General features: G+C 38.9%; 1 protein-coding gene across 2 annotated transcripts in view; it reads left to right on the top strand.

Annotated features, from left to right (window-relative positions):
* POU2F1 (POU class 2 homeobox 1) overlaps nucleotides 1-21,485 on the top strand; it is a 49,108-nt gene that overhangs the window by 25,711 nt on the left and 1,912 nt on the right. For both annotated transcript variants that reach the window (XM_009070373.1, XM_009070374.1), the window contains 7 exons: nucleotides 7,595-7,689; nucleotides 9,968-10,141; nucleotides 13,833-13,974; nucleotides 16,108-16,253; nucleotides 16,759-16,938; nucleotides 19,846-19,951; nucleotides 20,380-20,725. In XM_009070373.1, the coding sequence (XP_009068621.1) occupies nucleotides 7,595-7,689; nucleotides 9,968-10,141; nucleotides 13,833-13,974; nucleotides 16,108-16,253; nucleotides 16,759-16,938; nucleotides 19,846-19,951; nucleotides 20,380-20,725 (1,189 nt within the window). The remainder of the gene's footprint in view (nucleotides 1-7,594; nucleotides 7,690-9,967; nucleotides 10,142-13,832; nucleotides 13,975-16,107; nucleotides 16,254-16,758; nucleotides 16,939-19,845; nucleotides 19,952-20,379; nucleotides 20,726-21,485) is intronic.

Genomic DNA, 21,485 nt, shown 5'->3' with positions numbered 1-21,485 from the left:
AGAAAGACCACTGGGGAGAGAAGTTGGAGAAGACAACTCTACAGAACTCAAAGGCAGAATCCTGTGAGGTGGAGGCCTGGAGGGTATGTTGGCGCTCTGGATTAGGTCAGTGCTCAAAGGGCTACAAAATTCTAAGACTGTTGTGGTTTAACCCGACAGGTAGCTAAACAATGTACTCCTTCCCCTCCATTCACCAGAGAGATGAGGGAGAGAAGTGAGAAAAATAAAAGTAAAATTTGTTGGTTGAGATAAAGACAGTTTAAAAGAACAGGAACATAAGGGATGATACTGATAAGAGTTAAATATACAAAACAAGTGATGCACAGTGCAGTTCCTCACCACCCACCAACCAATGCCCAGCCAGTTCCCAAGCAGTGGCCCTGAGACAGCTTTCCCCACTAGTTTATATACTGAGCATGAGACCATACAGTATGGAATATCCCTTAGGCCAGTTTGGGTCAGCTGTCCTATTGTGTCTCCTCTCAGCTTCTTGTGCCTCCCAGCTTACTTGCTGGTGGGTTGTGTGAGAAGCTGAAAAGTCATTGACTCTGTAAATACTTAGCAACAACTAAACCATCAGTGTGTTATCAGCATTGTTCTCATCCCAAATACAAACACCATACCGTACCAGCTATTGGGAAAAAAATTAACTCTATCCCAGTCAAAACTAGGACGGAGTGGAAAGAACCCTACAAAACCAAAAGTCCTTGTGGGACACCTGAAAAGTACTTAAGCCTAAGCCTAAGGAGGGTTCAGTGAATTTTGTCATAAACTGAAATAATAATTACACCTTGGGGAAAAAAGCTAGAATACTTGATTTGTATAACAACTCTTATAGTGATGTTTTGGTCATGCACTGGGTATGACTTACATGCTAAAGACTGACCAAGGCAGTGGCAGGTGGTGGTGTGCCAGACCAGTTAAGGTGGTGTACAGTAGCTTTGCTCTAAGAACTAATGTGTTCAAGTTGCAATGCCTCACGGTACTAATTGCATCCCATTTGTTGATGCCCATGGAAAACTGTGTTTGGCCATGGCCTCTTACGCTGATATACTCCCAACAGTCTTTTTCTCCACCTTTCTCTTCTACATGAACTCTACTCAGTTGTTCAGGTCTGGTAATCCAAAGATTCTTGCTCAGAAGGCAAATCCTGTCATGCTTCAAGAGTCCTCCAGAGCCTGGCTGTCCTATAAAGCATCTCTTTGCACCTCATTTTCTTCTGTTCCTTTCAGTTTTTTTCATGCATCATTCCTTCTTATACAACATGACTTGGATAGAACTGGCTTTCCATTATGCTGAAGCGCTCTTACTGTCTGAATGCTCTCACATTTGAATAAAGGGTTAGTCAAAATTAACTTCCTTTTAATAGGATTTGATTTAGGAGAGATTTTATACCAGCACTGGTAGAAAATGGCTGAATATTCATGGAAGCATTTAATGATGTACTGTTTTCTTAAAATGAAGCAGAAGTTGCAAACTTAACATACTGTTCTAGAAGAAGTAAAAAATGTAGTTTAAAAATTAGTTAAAATATTCTCTATAATAGCTTTTTTTAAAAATAAATTATTTTAAGTAACCAGCAAGCCAAAAAGCATTGTTTTGAAAAACTCATTGGTATTAATGAGCTGCCTACATTTTTCAGCTAAATTCTGCTGGTTTTCTAAAATATCTCTGAAGGTGCTTCACAAGAAAGGAAACTAAGAGAAGTCAATTGTCTTTATCTCCCAGAATGAGTTGTTGGCATTATAGATAGGAAGGAAGGCTTTTTTGTCTGTTTAAAATCTCCTAAAGTAGAATAACTGTTACAGGAGGTTTTCATAGTACCTTTTCCAAGGGCCATCTCTGAAAATTATTTCTTCATTGCAATTTAAGACCTGCATATTGCTGTCATCAGTGACGCAGTGTGTGGAGAAACATCATGTTTTACTGGTAATGTGCAGCCTGGACAACTGAATAGCTCAAAAATGTAGGAAGATTTATATGCTGTATTGTGACCATAGGCCATTAGTGTGTGACAACCTTCCAAACTGAAATGCTTGAATACATCTAATTTTCTTCATGAGCACTCAATGATAAAGCAACATGTGTGTCACAATACCCTTTATATCACTTCTTGGTATGGCTTTTTTTGCAGTATTTCTCAGTTATTGTTAGAAGATCTCAAACAGTGTGTTATTATTTATGAGAAAGACTGAGAAAGTGTTTTTATTTTGTTATTTGCTGTTGCAGCTAACTTTTCCATGTTGTTCTTGTCCTAGTGCTCAGTTAGTCAGCTGCATAAAGTAATAAATATTCTGAAAAAACTAGCATAGTTTTCTTCAAAACCCGTGGCATTCAGACTGGTTTTGGTGCCTCATTGGTACTGCATGGAGCTTTATATATATGTACACATTTAATAACTAAAATGGATATTCAAATGTATGTATAGATTATGTATTTCGAAAGAAATCTATTGCTTTACAGACTACACTACATATTTTGTACATGCTGTGAAGTCATGTAAATGAGAAAGATTGTTTTTAAAATGGAAGAATAGTGGTGAGGGAAGTAAGTCAAGAATAGTAGCTCTAAACACGATTGTAGAAGACATGTAAACATTTGGTAAAGGAAAACCTTTTCCTTGAAGAGGTGATGGGGTACAGAATAATGCAGTCATCAGCAGTCACATTTCAATTCTTGAAGGAGTTGAACATCATGACCCTAGATCCAACTTCTAAAAAATTTTAGAAAATTCAATGCTTAAAGTATGAATCAAAAATCAGGATGTTATTCTGCTATGTTTTTTTAACACACATTATAGCTCCTAGCAGCAGATATGAAATTTTCCCCAGAAATCTACTGCCATATGTCTAATATAGTCACCTTCCTTTTCCACATGATTTCTGGCTATTCATGGGCTTACATGAAACAAATTTTAAAGCTCCTGTTTTTCATGACTGGTAATTGGTAACATCATAACTGAAGGAATTGTTTCAAGCCTCAGCAGATGTGGAGAAGATTCAATGGAAATAGAAATTTGGAAAAATTTCTTATTCAGAGCAACTATTGTCCATATTATTGTTAAAGTCACAGGCAGGAATGTAGCACCTTGTAATGTATTTACACCTTTTATATCTGTTCTTGTATCTAATAGATCCATCTCTAGAATAATCAATTCAACATCTCTTACTACAATTAGAGCTGCTTCTTAAAAATATTACCCTCATCAGGTGACCGTTCACCTTTCTACTCAGAAGATATTGCCAATAAAAATCATATCAGTAAAAGTCTGAATGGAGAGGGGAAATGGTGCTGCATTTAATTTAAATTAATCTTGCAAGCAGAAGGTTTTAAGATCTGAGAGAGGACTGTATCATTGTCAAGGAGATTTAGAAATAGTACTTATAAAGAAAATATCCAGAAAGGCAAATGTGGAAGACCAGCTACTCATTAGCTTTAAACATTGAAACTGGGCCTATCTATTCTGAAGTTAATGCTGTTTATTATTAAAGACCTTGTTTATGATTTCATTTTTTTATTGTAAAGTTGCCTAGGATGATGATAGCAGGCCAAATCCAGTCCTGCTCTCTTCTTTTGTACATGTCCTACAGACTTTGAGACTTCACTTAAGTGAAAGCCATTGTAATGGCTTTGTCTTGCAAGCAGACTTCCAGGATGTATCTGTGAGAAGATGAACAGCTTTGACAGAGATAACACAGTCAAGTTATTAGATGAAAAAATTCACTCTTTTGGGAGATCAGTTAAGCATGAATTATGTATTATGCTTCTGGGCCAATGTTTTAAAAATTTTGCTGAAAAATCTGCACTTGAGTATTTGTTTTATCTTTTGTTTAATTTTAGGTAGTAAGAACTGAACCCCAGATCAGTCCTTGGGGACTGTTGGCTGGCAGGAAGAGGTTTTTGGCTTGAACCATTATTCATGCTACTCATAGACATTACAGGAAAAATTCTGAATGTTGGTAGATGCATTTACTGTAATTACTAAAAAAAAAATTAAATACCTCTAAACTCTCATACTTTTCCATAGATCTTTAGCTTCATGCAGTCATTCCTTTAGAATGTCACATTGGTAATTTGTATGCCATATTTAATGTAATAATGCCACTGGGCTCTTAAAACCCAAGGGCAGAGGATAAGGAGTACTTCCTCTGTAAAGTATACCAGTAAAATATCAACTTTCATAGGTTCAAAAAAATCATGTAGATTGGAAGAGACCTCCAAAGATCGTGATGTAGTATTGCTCAAAGCAGGTCCAATTGCAGCAATGTGCTCAATGCCTAAGCCAGTTGAATTGAACATCTCCAAGGATGGAGTTTCTGCAACCTTTTCAATAATTGATTGCTCTCATGATAAAAAAAAAATCTAGTTGGAGTTTTCCATGTTCTGTGTCCATTGCATCTCATTACAGTGTACCCTCAAGAAGTCTCCCTTTCTGTCTGTGAAGAAAGCAATAGGATCTCACCTTAGTCTTCTCATAAGACAGAACAAAGCTGTTCCTTATAGGGGTGTTCCAGACTGTTAGCCACCCTGGTGGGCCTTGAATATACAAAATCCAGGATGTCGTTTTGTCTTGTACTGGGAAACCCAAGGCTTAAAACAGTACTCCAGCTGTGGTCTCACAAGTTCCGAATGGAGGGGAAGAAGCACAGCCCTTGATCTGCTGGCTGCACTCTTGTGTGTACAGCCCAGCATGTGGTTGGCTGTCTTTTGAAAGAGCACACTGCTGGTTTATGTTCATCTTACTGCCCTCCAAGACCTGCAGGTCTTTGCTCTGTGAAATTGCTTTCTAGCCAGGCAGTGCCCACCCTGTGTTGCTGCACAGGGTTATTCCAGCCCCCATGCAGAACATTGCATTTTCTTGCGTTTATCTTAATGAGGTTCCATTTGTCCAGCCAATCTAGACCCTGACTTCTGACCCATCGACCACTTTCCTCATATTTGGTATTGTCCACGAACTTACTGAGAATATATTTGGTTCCAAGAGCCTTATTGGTAATAAAGATGTTAAGCACTGTTGGTACCAGTATGAGTCCCTAAGGAAACAGCTTTGTTCGAAACACCAGTGTATCAGCAGTTGCCTAAAAGGTGCTGTTTTGGACTTAGACTGTATTTAAAAGGCAGTGCTATGTGCCCTGCAAGTTAAGTCATCCAAGTTACCTTAGACCGAAGTGGGGACCAGTGGTTTCTTCTCAGAAAAGAAATGAAGGTGAAGCTTTGACTAGTCCAGGTCCTGTCTGAACAGAGCACAACTGCAGCTGCCCACCCATGAAGGCCAACAATTGCCAGAAGTGTGTGCATAGCAGCTGCTTGGAAAGGCTGTAATCGGGGGAAGAGGCACATACTTTGCCAAAACAGTTCAGCTGCTTTCCCCATCCTGATCATTCCTTTAGTCAGCTGCAGGTTGAACTAATTTGTTCTTTCTCCAGTTTCTGCCCAAGACACCTTGTATCAGTATTGCTTAAACAGGATAAAATAGTGTAAAACCAGAATAGATTAAACGTGTTCAGATTATTTTATATTGGCCTTCCATGATAATTACTTCAGAACATATGAGTGAGAATAAAATTAGGAAGAGTGTAGTCATCTTGTGCTCTTTAGCAAATGTGTTAATGCAGAAAAACATCCTCTGGGGTTTCACTGAGGACAAAAAGTGACAAAAGGACAATCCTAATTACTCTGACTGCAGTCATAAGACAAGTCAGTAACTCGTAAGCTGTGGTGTTACCAGGGGACCAGAGCTTGTGTGGTCACTGTCAGCAACCTGTTTTTTGTTTCATTGTTGATCTGCCACTCTGTAGTGATGGTTTGCCCCTTTCTATTTCAAGCTGTTAGTTAAATTTCACTGTCACTAAGTGAAGGTCAAAACCTCTTCTCTTAGAGGTGAACGTTCACTAATTAATATTTAGATTCGGGCTGCTAAAATCATCTTTCAAGTGAACAAATATTTGCGTTGCAAAAAGCACTGTGTAACTGTAGTAGGTAGCTGTCTTGGAAGTTCCTTAAGCAGCTCCCTCGCTGTGGCTTTTCAAAAACACAGCTGGAACATGTTGATTATGTGGTGCAAAGCAAATTTACATAGTTGCCTGTGCTGTGCTATTATGTTGCATAAGCAGCTGGCTGTATTCTGTAGGTCTTGAGCATTTTGATAACAGCACATTCTATTAAAAATACATATTCAGCTCTTTGTTAAACAAAAATCAAGTATCACTGTCAGAAGATAATTCTTCTGTAGTTGTGTATCCATTATTGAGGGTACGTTTTCTCCTTCCTACTCACAGTAGTCCCTGTTTTCATGTCTCCTATGGCCTTAGCCTCACTTAAAATATCCAGTTTCTCACTCAGCATTTTCAAGTCTTGAATTCCTGTGTCCCCTACCTGTATTCTACCAAGAGGTAGCTGCTCGTGAGTGGTGTGCTGTGATTGATCAGGCAGCTGATGATGCTGAATTTAAGTGGCACTTACTTGCTGTTCTGTCCTCTGAGTGGTATGGTGTCCATCTGTTGTTGTCACTCCCCTCTGGTTTTAGGAGCTTGGTATATTGAAGATGCCTATGAAACATAAGTTTAATTAGTCAGGTTCTTAAATTATTATAGTGGAAATTGATAGTCGTAGCCAGGAGTTGCCTAAAAAAATAACAGAAATATTTTTCACAATAAAATTGAGGGACTTGGCTATCTCTAAGTATATTTTTGTCAAGATTCTTATCCTTAAAAATATATACATGTTTGTATTAGAAATGCAAAAAACCAAATCAGATAGTTTCTAGTTAAAATAGACAGATGCATGCATATATCTCAATTTCCTCAGAGATTTAATAAACCATACAGATAGTGGTCTGTAAGAGAATTTATGTGTAGATTGACAGTGTGTTGTGTATGTTGGCTCTATCAGTTGCAAGTGTTCTTTAATATTGTCACCTTTTCATAGCAGCAGGGTTCACACCTACTCAGTGTAATGTTTATTAGTTCGATTTAAGCAGTGTTTAGTATCTTACCTAAGCTTTAAGTTCCAATTCCTTCTTTATTTGACCCAGGAGGTATCCAGGCTTGTTGTGTCTTCTGGTGTGCTCTGCTTAGGTTTGCCAGAGAAAGTTGCCTTCTGGTTAGGCAGCTGGTATAGGGTGACACGGAGAGGAAGGAGGGTGATCAAAAAGACAAACGTGTGGTTTTGATTAGTATTCAGTTGTTGAATTTTATCTGATTAGTGCTCAGTATTTTTATATGGCTCCCTCATTCTTGGTCAGCTGTTGTTTACCAGGAGGGATGTGTCCAAAATCTGCAAGCTGAAATGGCCAATAAATGATTCCTGCACACAGAACTGGGATAACAAAAATCATTACAAACTCTTTCTGCAGAAGAGACTAGTACAGACTTCTCTCTCTTAGCCTTCTGTCACCACACATACTTCAGGAAAACGCAAGGGGATTTTGGACTGAAACGTCCAAAGCCTGAGAATATCTATGCAGGGATGAAATGAAAGCTTGCATCTCAAATTTTTGGTAACTTCTCATCATTTGGCAAGAACCTTGTTTCACCTCATATCATGTTTTAGTCTTTTTAAACGACAAACCAAAGCCATACTTTTCTCTCTCCAGGTCTCCTGCAAGCGCAGAATCTCTTAACGCAACTACCTCAGCAAAGCCAAGCCAACCTCCTGCAGTCTCAGCCAAGCATCACCCTTGCCTCGCAGGTCAGAATTATTTCTACAGTTCATGAGTTGCTTTGAGGGGATTTAAACTGTGGCAAGTGAATGGACCCTTTGTATCTGTTACCTGAATAGATGTTGTAGCTATAATAGTGAGTTTGTCTTTCTGGATAGTTCAGTGTCGTAGTTCCCACCCCAGTGTCCTTCTTTTCAGGCTTTAATGTTCTAAATTTTATTTTTAGCTGGAAATTTTCCTGTTCAATACTTTGAGTTAATGCCATTAGAACATCATTTGATTTCTTGTAAGGTTTTCTTGGACAATCCACAAATTTGTGAAATTCAGAGAAACAAGATGTGGGCTACCTAAAAAACTCAGAATGAGGATTACTGACAAGTACCTTTCTGAAGATTGCAGTGCTAATAATCTGTCTTTATTGTAGTGTAGTTATTTTGCTATCGTCACTAAGTCATTGCCAGTCTTACTGGTACCATCTGTGAAAAGAGATTGTTAGAAATAAAATATTCTGTTATATTAAAACATTAGAGCTCTGTGACTAAGCTTTCAGACTGTAAGAAAAGCAGTTCTAAGGTTGCATGTGCCTGTAAATTCAGTTGTGCTTCGCTCTGGATTTTTCTGTGCAGTTTAGTTGCACAACTGCATGCTGTTTCTCAAATACCATGTAATATCACACGGAATCTTCCTGCCAGCTTGGTTACGTGTAAGAATTTTCTAGTCTGCAATAAGGTTCCTCAGTCTATCAGAGTCTTAGAAAACTACATTTTCTATTATACCACCTGTAGTATTTTTTGTGCACCATGTGGAAAATGGAATCTGTCTCACCTCTGTAGTTCATACTTCAGGTAGCAGCATGATTCCCCACTAAAGATTATACTTGCATAAAAAAAATAAATTAAAATTACTAAGAAAAAATAAATTATGTGAAGTGGGTGAAATCAGTAAAGGCATATATTGCAGTAACTACCCACTATGATTAATGTAAAGTTAAAAAATATTAAAACCCTTTATAGTGTGACACATGTATCTGGAATCCTAGAAAGATCATATACGATTGCATTATTTCTCAAGTAATGGAATTATAGATCTTGACCTCCCTCTACCATCTGCTGTGCACTGCAAAACACTGCACTAACCCAGGAGAAAAACAACATAAGGGGCTGCATAAAGACTCAGCTATATGTAGGCCATTCCTTTTAGAAGGGCCTTTTCTGAACCTTTGCATAGACTTTGCATAATACTGTCATGCTGTGTAGACTTGAGGCTGTTCTTATTTGCCCTGAAGGAGTCCATAGTTTCCAAGCTGGGCATAGAACATAAAAGCATGAAGTCACCTTTACTGAAGAGCCTCAGCTAAGCTGAATAGAATTTAACTAGAGTAAATGGTTTGTCTCTGCATCTCAGTTCATCTGTGGCATGTAAGGTAGAGTTATGCAGTCAAAACATGTTTCCAGTGTTCCTGTTGCACTTAAAGCCTGAACTGTGCAATACCAGCTCTAAGTATATTTTGTTCACCTGTGAAGATTTCCCACGATGCTCATTTTTTTCAGATATTTACTGTTGTTGTATGTTAAAAATGCCAATGTTCAGGAATAGTGAATATCGCATGGATTTCCTGGAAAATTGCCCTTTAATATAGAAGAAAAATGTGACCTAAAATGAATTATTTTCTGCACATTGCCTTTGCATAATTTCTCACATCACCAATACATTCCTTCTCATTGTTGCATCTATCTACAGAAGGGTTAGAGGTAGATCTAGTTTTTCCTTACTGGAAGAGTTGAGTCAGTCGCAAGAGGTGGCATTAGAGGAAACTTGCTGTGCAGGAAACTGCACCTCTGTGTGCACACTCTTCCAGGATTAAATAGGAGACTTGAATCTTTTGGGCTGATGACAATCTGCCACCTCACACAAGCAGAAAATTCAGTTTTAAAAATTATTTAAAAGGGATGAATGACAAGCTGTCTATAAATGATAGAAGTATATCAAGTAAGAGTGTACAGCCTTTCTTTGAACAGCTTCTGTAGCAAGTAAAAGTTTTTGGTTATCACTGAACATCTCTTACTTTTCTTTAATTAGTTGTGACGGAGCCTTTAAAAGGCTGTCATACTAATAGAGTTTTCTGGATTGTGATTGCTTCTTCTTGAGAGGAATGTAAATTAACTGGAGGAACTTTCAGATTGCTGGAAATGTCACATCCATTGATCTTTCTCTCAAGAATGTCACCTACCTTTTTTTGCTGATTTTAATTTTTTGTTGATTATTTTTTGAAGTCTGATCTTCATCCTTTCCTTGCTATCTCAATAGCCAGCAACCCCAACACGCACAATAGCAGCGACCCCCATTCAGCCACTTCCACAGAGCCAGTCAACACCAAAGCGAATCGACACTCCCAGCTTGGAGGAGCCCAGTGACCTTGAGGAGCTTGAGCAGTTTGCCAAGACTTTCAAACAAAGACGGATCAAACTTGGATTCACTCAGGTGAGACTGCGTACCTTAGTGCCTGCCAGTGTGGAATCTGAGGTCTCATCTTTCAAGTCTGGAGGGAGACTTATGATTCCATCTTTTCCTAGGAGAACCTGCTTAAATAGGGTTATGCTCTGGCCTTTATGTAGGGGATTTCTAAGAAATAACAGAAAAAGCCATATACCCATCTTACTTCCCTGTTGGTTTTAAAGCATAGCCATTTTCCCAGCAGGGGAAAACGTGCATTTACCATCTCCAGATGTCATTGCATGTGCTCTATTCATTCTATGGGATGTGACATGAATGGGACAAAGCACTTTAAAGCTGCCTTCAGAAGTACAAAGTTCCAAAAATCATACAGCACAATTAACTGCTCTGTGTGTTTAAAAAGTGTATCACATCTGTGCAGTTGCTTTGGATGTCAAAGGTTTTTTATCTCTTGAGCGTATTTTCCTATTAAACATCAATGATTTCTGTATTTAATGCTTTTGCTAAGGCTCCTAAACAAAATGTGAAAGGACTGTCACCTTTGAAGTTTTCACCTTACAGAGCTGAACTGGAGTTGTGGTTTGTTTTGGTTTGTTTAAAAGCTCAGAAATACCCATAGAGCAGAAGAAAAGTAATCGTGAACATAGTGAAAATGATTGAATGAAGAATACAATTAAAAGTACAAATTGCATTTATATGTTCCATTATTCTGTTGAAGGGAAATGTTGCTTGAGTCCTTTCTTATTAATATCAAAATGAATTTTCCCCCTGCAAAATTAACATGTCTGTCCAGGTAAACAATTAATTTTGGCAGGAGTCTGTGGTTAAGCATAAGCATGTTTTTCTAGAAGAAAGAGCATGCTAAAATCAAAGTATTTAAAAGTCTGAGCTCTGAGTAGTCAACCCAACATATGTGATTTGTTCCCCCCACTGGAATAAGTAAATCTACCGTAGCTGAAAGTATGTTCTGAAGTCAGATTTATTTTTCTGGCAAAGTCCTAAATGTTTGAAAAATCAAAGTTCATAATGAAAGTTCCTGGCAGCATCTTAATTATAACTCAAGAACAGAATGTTCTTAGTCAAATGAAGTGTGCTTTGCTGGCATGTGTGCCTCCTTCCCTCCCTTCTTTCCACTAGAGGGAGGCACAGAAATACGAGTGATGGACACACACAAAAGCTCGAATAGAGCAGAACAGAGTAAAATACAATAGCTTCCCCATAGCCTACTGAGGAGGTTCATGGAGATCTCTCATTATTATGTTTAATCTGCCCTGCTGTGAGATGATTATAAAGGCTCAACTAGACTTTTTAAGTTATGTGTTAACCCTCCTTTATTGACCCGATTGTGAATTTTCATGATGAGGAAAAATGAACGTCACTGCTCAGGCTTACATTTCAGTATTTGCTTTTGAGCTTAAAAAGGGGGAGTCATGAGAAAATGATAAAATTGCATTTGGTTGTTTCTATCCTACTCTGGGTTCATATGTGTGTAATTAGGCTGTTCTAATAACTTCTACCTAATTGCATAATTGGATGATAATTAGAGACCCTGATTACTTTGGTTTCCTATAGTTGGATAAATAGACTGCCTTTCAGAGGATAAAAGAAATTTATTTCCACTGGTACTGTAAGCATTTTCAGATTCATGCCACCCTGCCTTTCAAAAATAATGGTAAGATTTAGTTTGCATTGCAAACTAATCACTTACTACATTCTGTTGTGTGAACAATATAACAGATTTTGAATTTCAGCAGTTCTGTCTCTTCTCCCACCCTGAAATGGTGGTGATGGATTTAAATCCTTTTGTTTGTTTTCTTTAAAAATACCTCCCTGTTCAACATACAGAGACACAATAAGTATGCCACATCTTAGCATTATTGCAGGCCTGTGACTAATTGCTTGGTACAGATTCAAACTACATGAGTGAACATTTTAGACAATGTTATTTTTACTATGTAAAAAGTGTAACCTCTGCTACTCCATCTGAGCTGCTTAACAGACCAGTGCACACAACAATGATGTACCTTATAATCAGTTTTAGTTCATTACGGGAACTTTGTTCAACCTACAGAGTAGATCAGATGTCTCTACAGTGCCTTTATACTCTGTTCCATCCATCCTTTCAGTGGTCCATCCCATTATATAAAATTCTTATCCCAGTATGTAAATTCCTTTGCCTGCAGCTGAAATGCTGCCACCTTTTGGCATTGACAAAGAAATGGTTAACTATTCATTACAAATCAGATGGCAAACGTTAGTAAGAACAACATAAACACCAGAATTAAATTTAGTTGGAGGACTGGAGCAAATTTCATAACTCTTTCCTGCCAGGACATAAATCAACTTATCTCTAAAATGGTTTACATAGCCAGGTTTGCTTCTTCATAAACCCAGTACAGCATCTACGTTACTCCTCTTGGAATGATTTATGAGTTTTAAAATACACAGAATCCTGACATATGAGTAGAGGTATAAATGTGAGTTCCCACGTGTTTCCTCTGATTGAAGGGCACACAAACCAATTGTTCTGGTCCTCTCCTAGGAAGGAAATTGTTTTCTTTCCGCAACCTGCACAGTTTACTAAGCTTACTGAAGGTTGTTTTCCTCCTCGCTTGTGTGTGGCCACTCTGCATGCTGTTAGTATACTCATATCAAGCTGTGGTTGTGGTTATGACCTAAAAGAAAAGCAAACTTTATGCACAGTCCAACTAACCCATTCGCAATTAAACTCCACTAACAATGCTCAAGCTTTTCAGTCTCTTCTTCTAGACTCCTCATACCTTTTTTTTTTGGTGCTAAAAAGTAAAAATCTAAATAAAACTACTTTAGACCAAATAGCAGACTTGAAATGTAAATGCATTTTTCCAAAGGGCAGGACTTTCCAGCTTTAAAACAAAGCAAAAAAATATTCTGAAGGGGAAAAAATTCAAGAATGGATTGATTTTTTTAAACAAGCCTTTCCAAGCGTGTACTACACAGATGTATATATATACACATATATCAGGATAAGCAGAATTCCTGATAGCTAGCTAAAACTGAGTTTTGAAAAGCAATAACACATGTAAAGAGATGATCATCTGTCTGTAAATCTCCTGGATAGCTTTCTGGCAGATGGGTAATGATAGTCAAGACTGCAGTTAATCATTATTTGAAATGGTTCGACTTCTTGGCTGCTTTGAAATGTGTATCTGTTGGGGAGAAGTTTGGCTTGAACCTCAGAAGATACTAGAAGTTCAGATAAGAATATTTCTGCATCTGTTTAAATGTGATACACATTTGCAGACATCTTTTCAAGAGTGTTTTCTGCTAATTCAAGAACATGAATTCACTGCATTTCTGCTTATTCAAACTTTTCTTCTTCAGTGTGAAGTATGCAGAAGCTTAAACTGCTCCTAAAGAGAGCTTGGCCTTTACTTAATAAGAACTCAGAAAAAAATTGCAAGTTAATATTCAGTGGAATGTGCTGCTCAGTGATAATACTAAGAAGACAAAGCATCAGGGATTTCCTGGAAAGAGTTACATGGTTAAACTGACTGAGGTTTGACATTTCTTTATGATTATTGCTTTAGCATGAGTCTTAGTAGTGCTGAGAAAGCTTCTGTGAAACTGAAATCCCACGCAGCAGTGAAGTCACTAGGAGAACACAATAATGTGACAGGATTCCTTGCTTTGGAAGTACCTATGTCAGTGAATCCCTTTTTTCTCTTTCTTTGTCCAGGGTGATGTTGGGCTCGCTATGGGCAAACTCTATGGAAATGACTTCAGCCAAACTACCATCTCTCGCTTTGAAGCCTTGAACCTCAGCTTTAAGAACATGTGCAAGTTAAAGCCACTTCTGGAAAAGTGGCTCAATGATGCAGGTGAATGAGTCTGTGTATTTCTTCACCAGCCTACCAAAATCAGTAGGATTCTGAAAAACCGCTTCATTTGTGCCCTTATGGTTTTAAGAAGCTGCTAGTCTTTGTCCGTGGGACAAGTAAGGGTGTAGAAATAAGGGTCCATACTTCCCTTTTTGTGTGCCTGTACACATCTAAAATAGTTCCAGTCTGAACTTTCAGAAGCGTGTTCTGCAGACAGCTGAATAATTGCATGGGTTGAGGTACAATATGTGTCATGGTTTCCTTCCTTCATGTATGTTAATGCATATAACTTCTAATCCTCTTCTAGCTTTCTTTTTCAGATGTGTAGTAGAGAGAGGGTTGCATGATTTGTTATTTCAGTAGGCAGAGCTTATTGCATCCGTCTCTTTCCACACCCTTATGTGCATTCTTTTCATCTCTCTCTCCAAGGGTCCGTATAAATACTCTCTCCCCATAAGAAGAGTTTTTTGTGGGTTAGGCTTTGCTTCTTACTTCCCATATTAATTTTTTTCTGGGATATAAGTTACTCATCATGCCAGTGTTGGTAGTGTTCTTTTTTTTTTCCCCACCAGCAAAAGGAGCTTGTATGGTGGCACTAGGTGTTAGAATAGAAAGTGTTTAAAAGTGCTGTCAGCTAGTTTTTTCTTCCAAGTATGCAACTGTACATAGTATAAAACTGATTGATCTGCTAAACAGATGGTGGGGATGGTGTATGCCTTCCTATTTTTACCATAATGGAAAGAGCTCTATGCTGGTGCCTGCAGTATTCTCTGAAATTTTGAAAGTAATTGGATGCAGTGTTGAAAATGTGTTCTGTATTGAGAAAAAGAAGTGTCATTTTGTTGTGCTGACAGGAATTATCTTTAGATATTCTAGATCTATGATAGGAGACACAAAGATCTCCACACTGAGTACTCAAATCCATAGGCCAGTGGTCCCCAAACCTTCCAGCAATACTGGATGAGTCCAGAGCTGCAAGGAATGTCATAGTTTGCCTTTCCTGCTAGCCTGAAGAAATACTTGGATCTATAAAGTTAAGGACTGTAAGCAGCGTTGGGGTCCTTCACGGCCTGGAAGTGGGGAGCTATTGTCTTTGGCTGTGACTCAGTGTCATGAAAATCTTTGGAAGAAAGATTCAGTTGACTTTAAAGGCTGCTACTTTTACTTTCAGGTAAAATCAGGCAGGAGAAGCATACTGATGATTCCTTCCATTACACTGCAGGGATGTGTTGTAGAACTTGTTGCAGAACTCAGCTTGTTCTGTGGGGTTTTCAGGCTGTGGAAGGGTTTCAGCACATTTACAGGTGCCATTACTGAAAACAAATTTTAAAAATCTAGAAAACACTTGCCCATTTGCATCTACCAGAATGATGTTAGGCATTGTGAACTATGACACCTGCTTGTCACCCACAAACCCCAGTGCAGTGAGGGAACTCCAGCCATAATTAATCATGTTGTTTAAATTCCCTGCTGGAACTTGCCTGTTGGTTATTTTGCACTTTCTGATACAAAATAGGGTTAAGTGTTCTATCTTTGCTCCTCTGTGTAGCTGAAAAGGCAGGATTAGGGGTTAACAGCTAGAGCCCTGGTGGAGCTAAGGAAGGGGAGCTGTTAGCTGTAGACTGTCTGCGAGCATGAAGTATCTGCTAAGATATCTAGAGAGAAGAGACTGTTCACCATGAAGATGACTATGAACTTCTCTCCCTCTAGAGTATTGTAGAGATGGTAAAATAAATTTCAGGCTGCTCAGATTTTTTCATAATTGCCTGTGACTTTCAGCTGTGGCACTTGGATATCAGTTAGTACTTCTTTTCTTTAAACTGTGACTCACAGTGAGAGAGTGTCAGGTGGGATGAGATAAGGGAGACAAATTTTGTATAGATATAAAAGGGATAGTGTGGTAGCATAGAGGAGCAGAGAGCACCCTGTGGGCTTACTTGTAGCTTTTTAGTTTCAAGTGCATGTAATTTATAAATGAAACAACTAATGCACATGATCTTCATAAATCTCTATATATTTGGAATAGATACAGAGTGGCTCTTAACATACCTTGCACGGATGAAGAACACTTGCATTAGATTGCACTGCATTTAGATAAAATCTTCTGACTTGTGTTGCTTTCTTTTTTTTCAGAAAACCTCTCATCTGATTCAACTCTCTCCAGCCCAAGTGCCCTGAATTCTCCAGGGCAAGGGATCGAAGGCTTGAACCGTAGGAGGAAGAAACGCACCAGCATAGAGACCAACATACGTGTGGCCTTAGAGAAGAGTTTCCTGGAGGTCAGTGATCCTGTTGCTGTGCTCAGCCTATGAAGAAATGAAGAAACTTTGCTTAACAATTATGTCTGTTAGAGTGAACCCATTACTATGCTGTTTAGAAAAGTTTTGGCACTAATCAAGGTGAATACAAGATCTCTGCCAAGAAGCATACATCAATGTGTACTTCACTTTAAAAAAAACAACCAAAAAATACAAACCCCTTCAAAAATGCTCATCAGTTCTTGCAGTTCACTGACTTTGTGATTTTGCATTCCAGCATCCTGAGCCATAGGTCTAAATATTACCCTGTCTGAGGATGGATAAATGGGGCAACAGTCTAAACATATATAATGTGGGGCTTTTAGCTGGAGGGCAGAAGTATCTGTTACGGTTTGTCTCTACTGTAGCTCTGACCAGATTCTGGATCTAAAGCATCCATACAGATTTTTGTCTGCTGTGGAAGAAGCTAAATGTAAAACTTCAGAAGGTAATTTCAAGTTTTTCAAGTACCGTTTGCTTTTCTCAGAACCAAAAGCCTACCTCGGATGAGATCGCCATGATAGCTGACCAGCTAAACATGGAGAAGGAGGTGATCCGCGTTTGGTTCTGTAACCGACGCCAGAAGGAGAAAAGGATCAACCCACCCAGCAGTGGTGGAACCAGCAGCTCGCCCATCAAAGCAATTTTCCCTTGCCCAACCTCACTGGTAAGAACCAAAAATTGTGTTGGCAAAGATCACTGGAAGAGACAGTTCTGCGGTTCTCACTGTGGAAGTTACATCTGCTGCACCTTCTTTGTACAGCAGACTTGTTCTCACATAGTTATATTTTACTGGCATTTTGAATATTCCACTTGGATACTGTCTAAGAGAGATAATGCCTACAAGTCAGGCATTAGCCTTCAGTATGGATGTTTTATTTAGTCAGCTCACAAACAAATACTCTGACTAGCAAATTTGCACTTGAGGTGATTGCTTTGAGCTTATTTCAGATAGTACCTTCAGTTTATAGCTGGACTTTCCCTCTTACCCAAGATGTTTTTGGTAAAACAATATTAATTAAAAAAATGCTTAACAGCCCTATCCCTCCCTTTATTTTGGCTGCTCTGATAAGTAGATGAGCAGCAGTAAAATGTATTGCACACTGGAACAGATTTTCTGAACCAGACCAGATGACCCACTGTAGTCCCTTCCAACCTTACCCATTTTGGGATTCTGTATCATTTGGAGACTTAGGTCACACAAATCCAACAATCCCATTGTTGCTACTTTTGCTCAGAAATGATTTATATAAAAAAAACATGGAACAAAGAATCAGTTTAGCTAATATTCATGTAATTAATTTCCCACACTTGTATTTGCCTCAGGTAAAAACAAACTTCATAGTCCCTTCCAACCTTACCCATTTTGGGATTCTGTATCATTTGGAGACTTAGGTCACACAAATCCAACAATCCCATTGTTGCTACTTTTGCTCAGAAATGATTTATATAAAAAAAACATGGAACAAAGAATCAGTTTAGCTAATATTCATGTAATTAATTTCCCACACTTGTATTTGCCTCAGGTAAAAACAAACTTCATGAAAATAAGAGTAACAAAACACATGCATCAAGGTTCCTTCAGCACCTTTGCTTCCAATGTCCATGGAGGTCTGTTTTCATAAATAGAAACAGTAGCTATTAGATTTCATAGTAGCTATGCTAATAGGAATGTGGTGGAATTTATGTAGCCTGTAGCTGTCCTTTTGTAGTATTTATTCCACCCTCATCACCGTAGTACCTAATATCTTCCAGTACTTCATTAAACCATTAATTTTGGTGACGTGTTATTCTTTCCCCTCATCCTTGTCTCAGGGTGTGTGCATGCAACCTTTTGTTTCAGGGGAAGGGATGTGTTAAATGTACTTAGTCTTTTTTTAATTATTACTGTCTGTTTTTCCCCGGTTGGAAAGCAAGGTTGCATGCCTTGCTACCAAAGCAGAACATGAGATTTATGATAGTGTGTTTTAGTAACTGTGCAAGTTCACTCAGACTGCAACTTATAAAAGCTTTCCTACAGAAATTTCCTTGTTCCAATCTGCCAGTGTATGTAAGAAATTGAGGTGTTAACCACAGGCTCCCTTTTATCAGGGATGTTTCACTAAGCATTTTCACTCATCGTAAGCTTCTCCCAAGACTATGCTGCAACTCAAATGGATGTTCCAGGCTTGCTGCCCTCAGCCTTCACTGACTGTGTGCTTTGTTGATTCCTTGTGTCAGCTCTGGAGATTGTGTCCATAGGATGATTTGGCTTAGTTTACGAGTTTGACTGCAAATTAGCCATGTGAGGAACAATGATGAATCTTCAGTATGGCTTAGATAACCAGCGTGACTTCCAGCCTGGCTGCACGAGGGCTAGGGCTCTGAAGCAGGATTGGAGGGGAAGTCTCTTTTTGGTGGCAGCCTCCTTTTGCATTGGCTGAAGTCAGTCACTGTAACCATGGGGTTAGCTGTATTAATTCTAGGTCATTCGCTGCCCTGAAATATGGATTGTGACCTTGGCCTTAACTGTTCTGTGGACAGATGACAGATGCGATGTCTGGGCTGCATTAGTGAGTAGTGTACTATGTATGTAGCTCCTCTTTATTTCATACACTGTTTGAGATGTGCAGAAAGCTTTTAGATCTGTCCCAGTTGTCCCAGTCTTGTTTAAAATGCATGAAGCATTTGACTCCCTTTAAGAGGATATGCAGCATGAGAGATATTTCTCTGATAATAAACTTAAGGTAAGAGAGGGAAAAGGAGGAAGGTTTTAGCCTATATCCTTGGCTACGTTCTCTTGGGCAATACTAGAGGATTCATTTCTCTCATTGATGTATAACAGCCTTCAGATATTAACTGTTGGACACCATTTCCTGTCCATAAAAAGTCCTTTCTCTCCTTATATTTCATTTTTCCTCATAAGCTAGTTTCTTCAGCCTTCAATCTTTGGTGCTTATATGTAATGTCTCCAGTTTATTGTAGCTTTCTTGTAATAAGCCATCCTCAAGTAAAAATTGCTAATGTCATTTGTATGTTTTAAAATTCAGAGATCCTTCCTCTGGCACAAGGAAACTTATCAAAGTAAAGCTTATGGTTGAACAAAAGTGAAACGTTGTTCTGCATCTCCATGTAAACACATTGCCCTAAATACCTTTGGTAATGCTGAGACATTTAAATAATTTTATCAGAGAAAGACATTTGGAGGTGAAAAGATGTTTAAACAAGAAAAAAAAAACATGCAGAAATAATATATTTTGTAACTCTTTTTATAAAAGTGACTCTGTTAAAACAAGGTGCTGTCTGTGAGGGGAGGCAGGGAGAGAGGTCCAACTTGCAGTCTTGAGGTAATACTGGTGTAATGGATACAGTTCCTTTCAAATACTGAATGATTGAGGATGAAGAGATATATATATATAATTATCGAAGGTACTATGGTTGGTCCTCTGAATGATAAAGTAGTGGAATTACAAAGAAGTTAGTTTATATGCAGTGTTTTCCCTGATAACTGCCTCTGCTGAGGATAGGAAGAAAGAAATCCAGGTCTAGTAGCTAACTCTGTCTTTGAGCAGTTGTATTCTTTTTTGACCTCCAGGTGGCAACCACGCCAAGCCTTGTGACTAGCAGTGCAGCTACAACCCTGACTGTCAACCCTGTGCTCCCTCTGGCCAGTCCTGCTGTAACTAGTCTGTCAGTCACAGGTGAGAGCTGATTTCTCCTGCCACTGCATCAGCCTCTACCACTTTTCCCTTTTTAGTTCTTAATAAAGTCATTCACTATTGGTCACTGGTGTCCCAGAACATTCCTGTCATTGTTCCTTGTTACTCTGCTAGGAAGCTTCAGTCTTTTGTGACCATTTGTGACTTTTCTGGGAATAAAATCACAGGTGATGCTGGCACAACATATGCTGTATTCCACTGATAGCTTCTAGAGCTCCTCAGCCTCCTGTTGGGAAGTGTCAGTTCATTGTAGTCTAAGCTTTTAATTTGAGCCTTCGGTGCTTTTGGTGTTACAGAAATGTGTGTTTACCACCCTTTCAGTTGGGCATGTAGATCAGCTCTTGTGGGTAGGGGTTTTTGTTCAGTCCTGTCTGTGTCTTGTACCGATCTAACCAGAATCAATCTTGTAGGCACAACAGAAACCACCTCCAACAACACAGCAACAGTGATTTCAACAGCACCTCCAGCTTCTTCAGCAGTGACATCACCCTCCCTGAGTCCTTCCCCTTCTGCCTCAGCCTCCACTTCAGAGGCATCCAGTGCCAGTGAGACCAGCACAACACAGACAACCTCCACTCCCTTGTCCTCCCCTCTTGGGACCAGCCAGGTGATGGTAACGGCATCAGGGTTGCAAACAGCGGCAGCGGCCGCGTTACAAGGAGCTGCACAGTTGCCTACAAATGCAAGTCTTGCTGCCATGGCTGCTGCAGCAGGACTAAACCCAGGCTTGATGGCATCCTCGCAGTTTGCAGCTGGGTAAGACTAAATTTTGCACACCCTTTTAGGTGAAATGACAGAAAAGGGAAGGAGGATTCTTGGCATAAATTGCTTTTATGTATCACTATTTTCTGGTAGCTCACTTTGGTGATCCTAGTGTCATTTCTCTCAGATTCAGAAGGTTTTCTCATAGATGGTAATTGGCTGTTCCCATATACATACACAAATATTGTGTTCGTTTTAAAGATGAAAAAGCTGCATTGTTATTTGATAAGTCATTCATCCCACTGCAGAGCTTGACTTAAGAGCTGCAACTTACCACTCAATCATAGAATCTGGCCTACTAATTGTGAAATGGAGAGAGAGCCTAGACCCACTTCACACTTCTGTATTCATTTCTCCATTATGAGCAAGAAGTTGTAGAAGATGAATGATGATGTATTGTCAAAGTTGTAGTTTTAAAAATGTCACTCAGAGATGACTCTTTGTTTCTCTAATTCCTGTTGATTTACATATTTCTCATCTGAATTTGGGAGAGGATGATAGCTCTTTCATGAGTGACAGTTTCCCCAAAATACTTTATAAGAATATTTTGCAGCAACAATCAATACAAGTCATGTGTTTACGGTGTCTGTCCTTCAGGCATGTCACTAACTACACAACTGAAAGGCAATATCTACTCGAGGCATCATGAAGTGAAAACTAAAATCAGCTAAAAGTAGCCCTTAATCTCTGGTCGTTCCTACCCCCTCCTCCCTTTTTTTTTAAAGTTTGAAATATGATGGTGTACTTCTGAACA

Source organism: Acanthisitta chloris, unplaced genomic scaffold (genome assembly GCF_000695815.1).
Source record: "Acanthisitta chloris isolate BGI_N310 unplaced genomic scaffold, ASM69581v1 scaffold672, whole genome shotgun sequence".
Lineage (NCBI taxonomy): Eukaryota > Metazoa > Chordata > Aves > Passeriformes > Acanthisittidae > Acanthisitta > Acanthisitta chloris.
The sequence above is the reverse complement of the archived record's forward strand: the minus strand, read 5'-3'. Positions and strand labels throughout refer to the sequence as shown.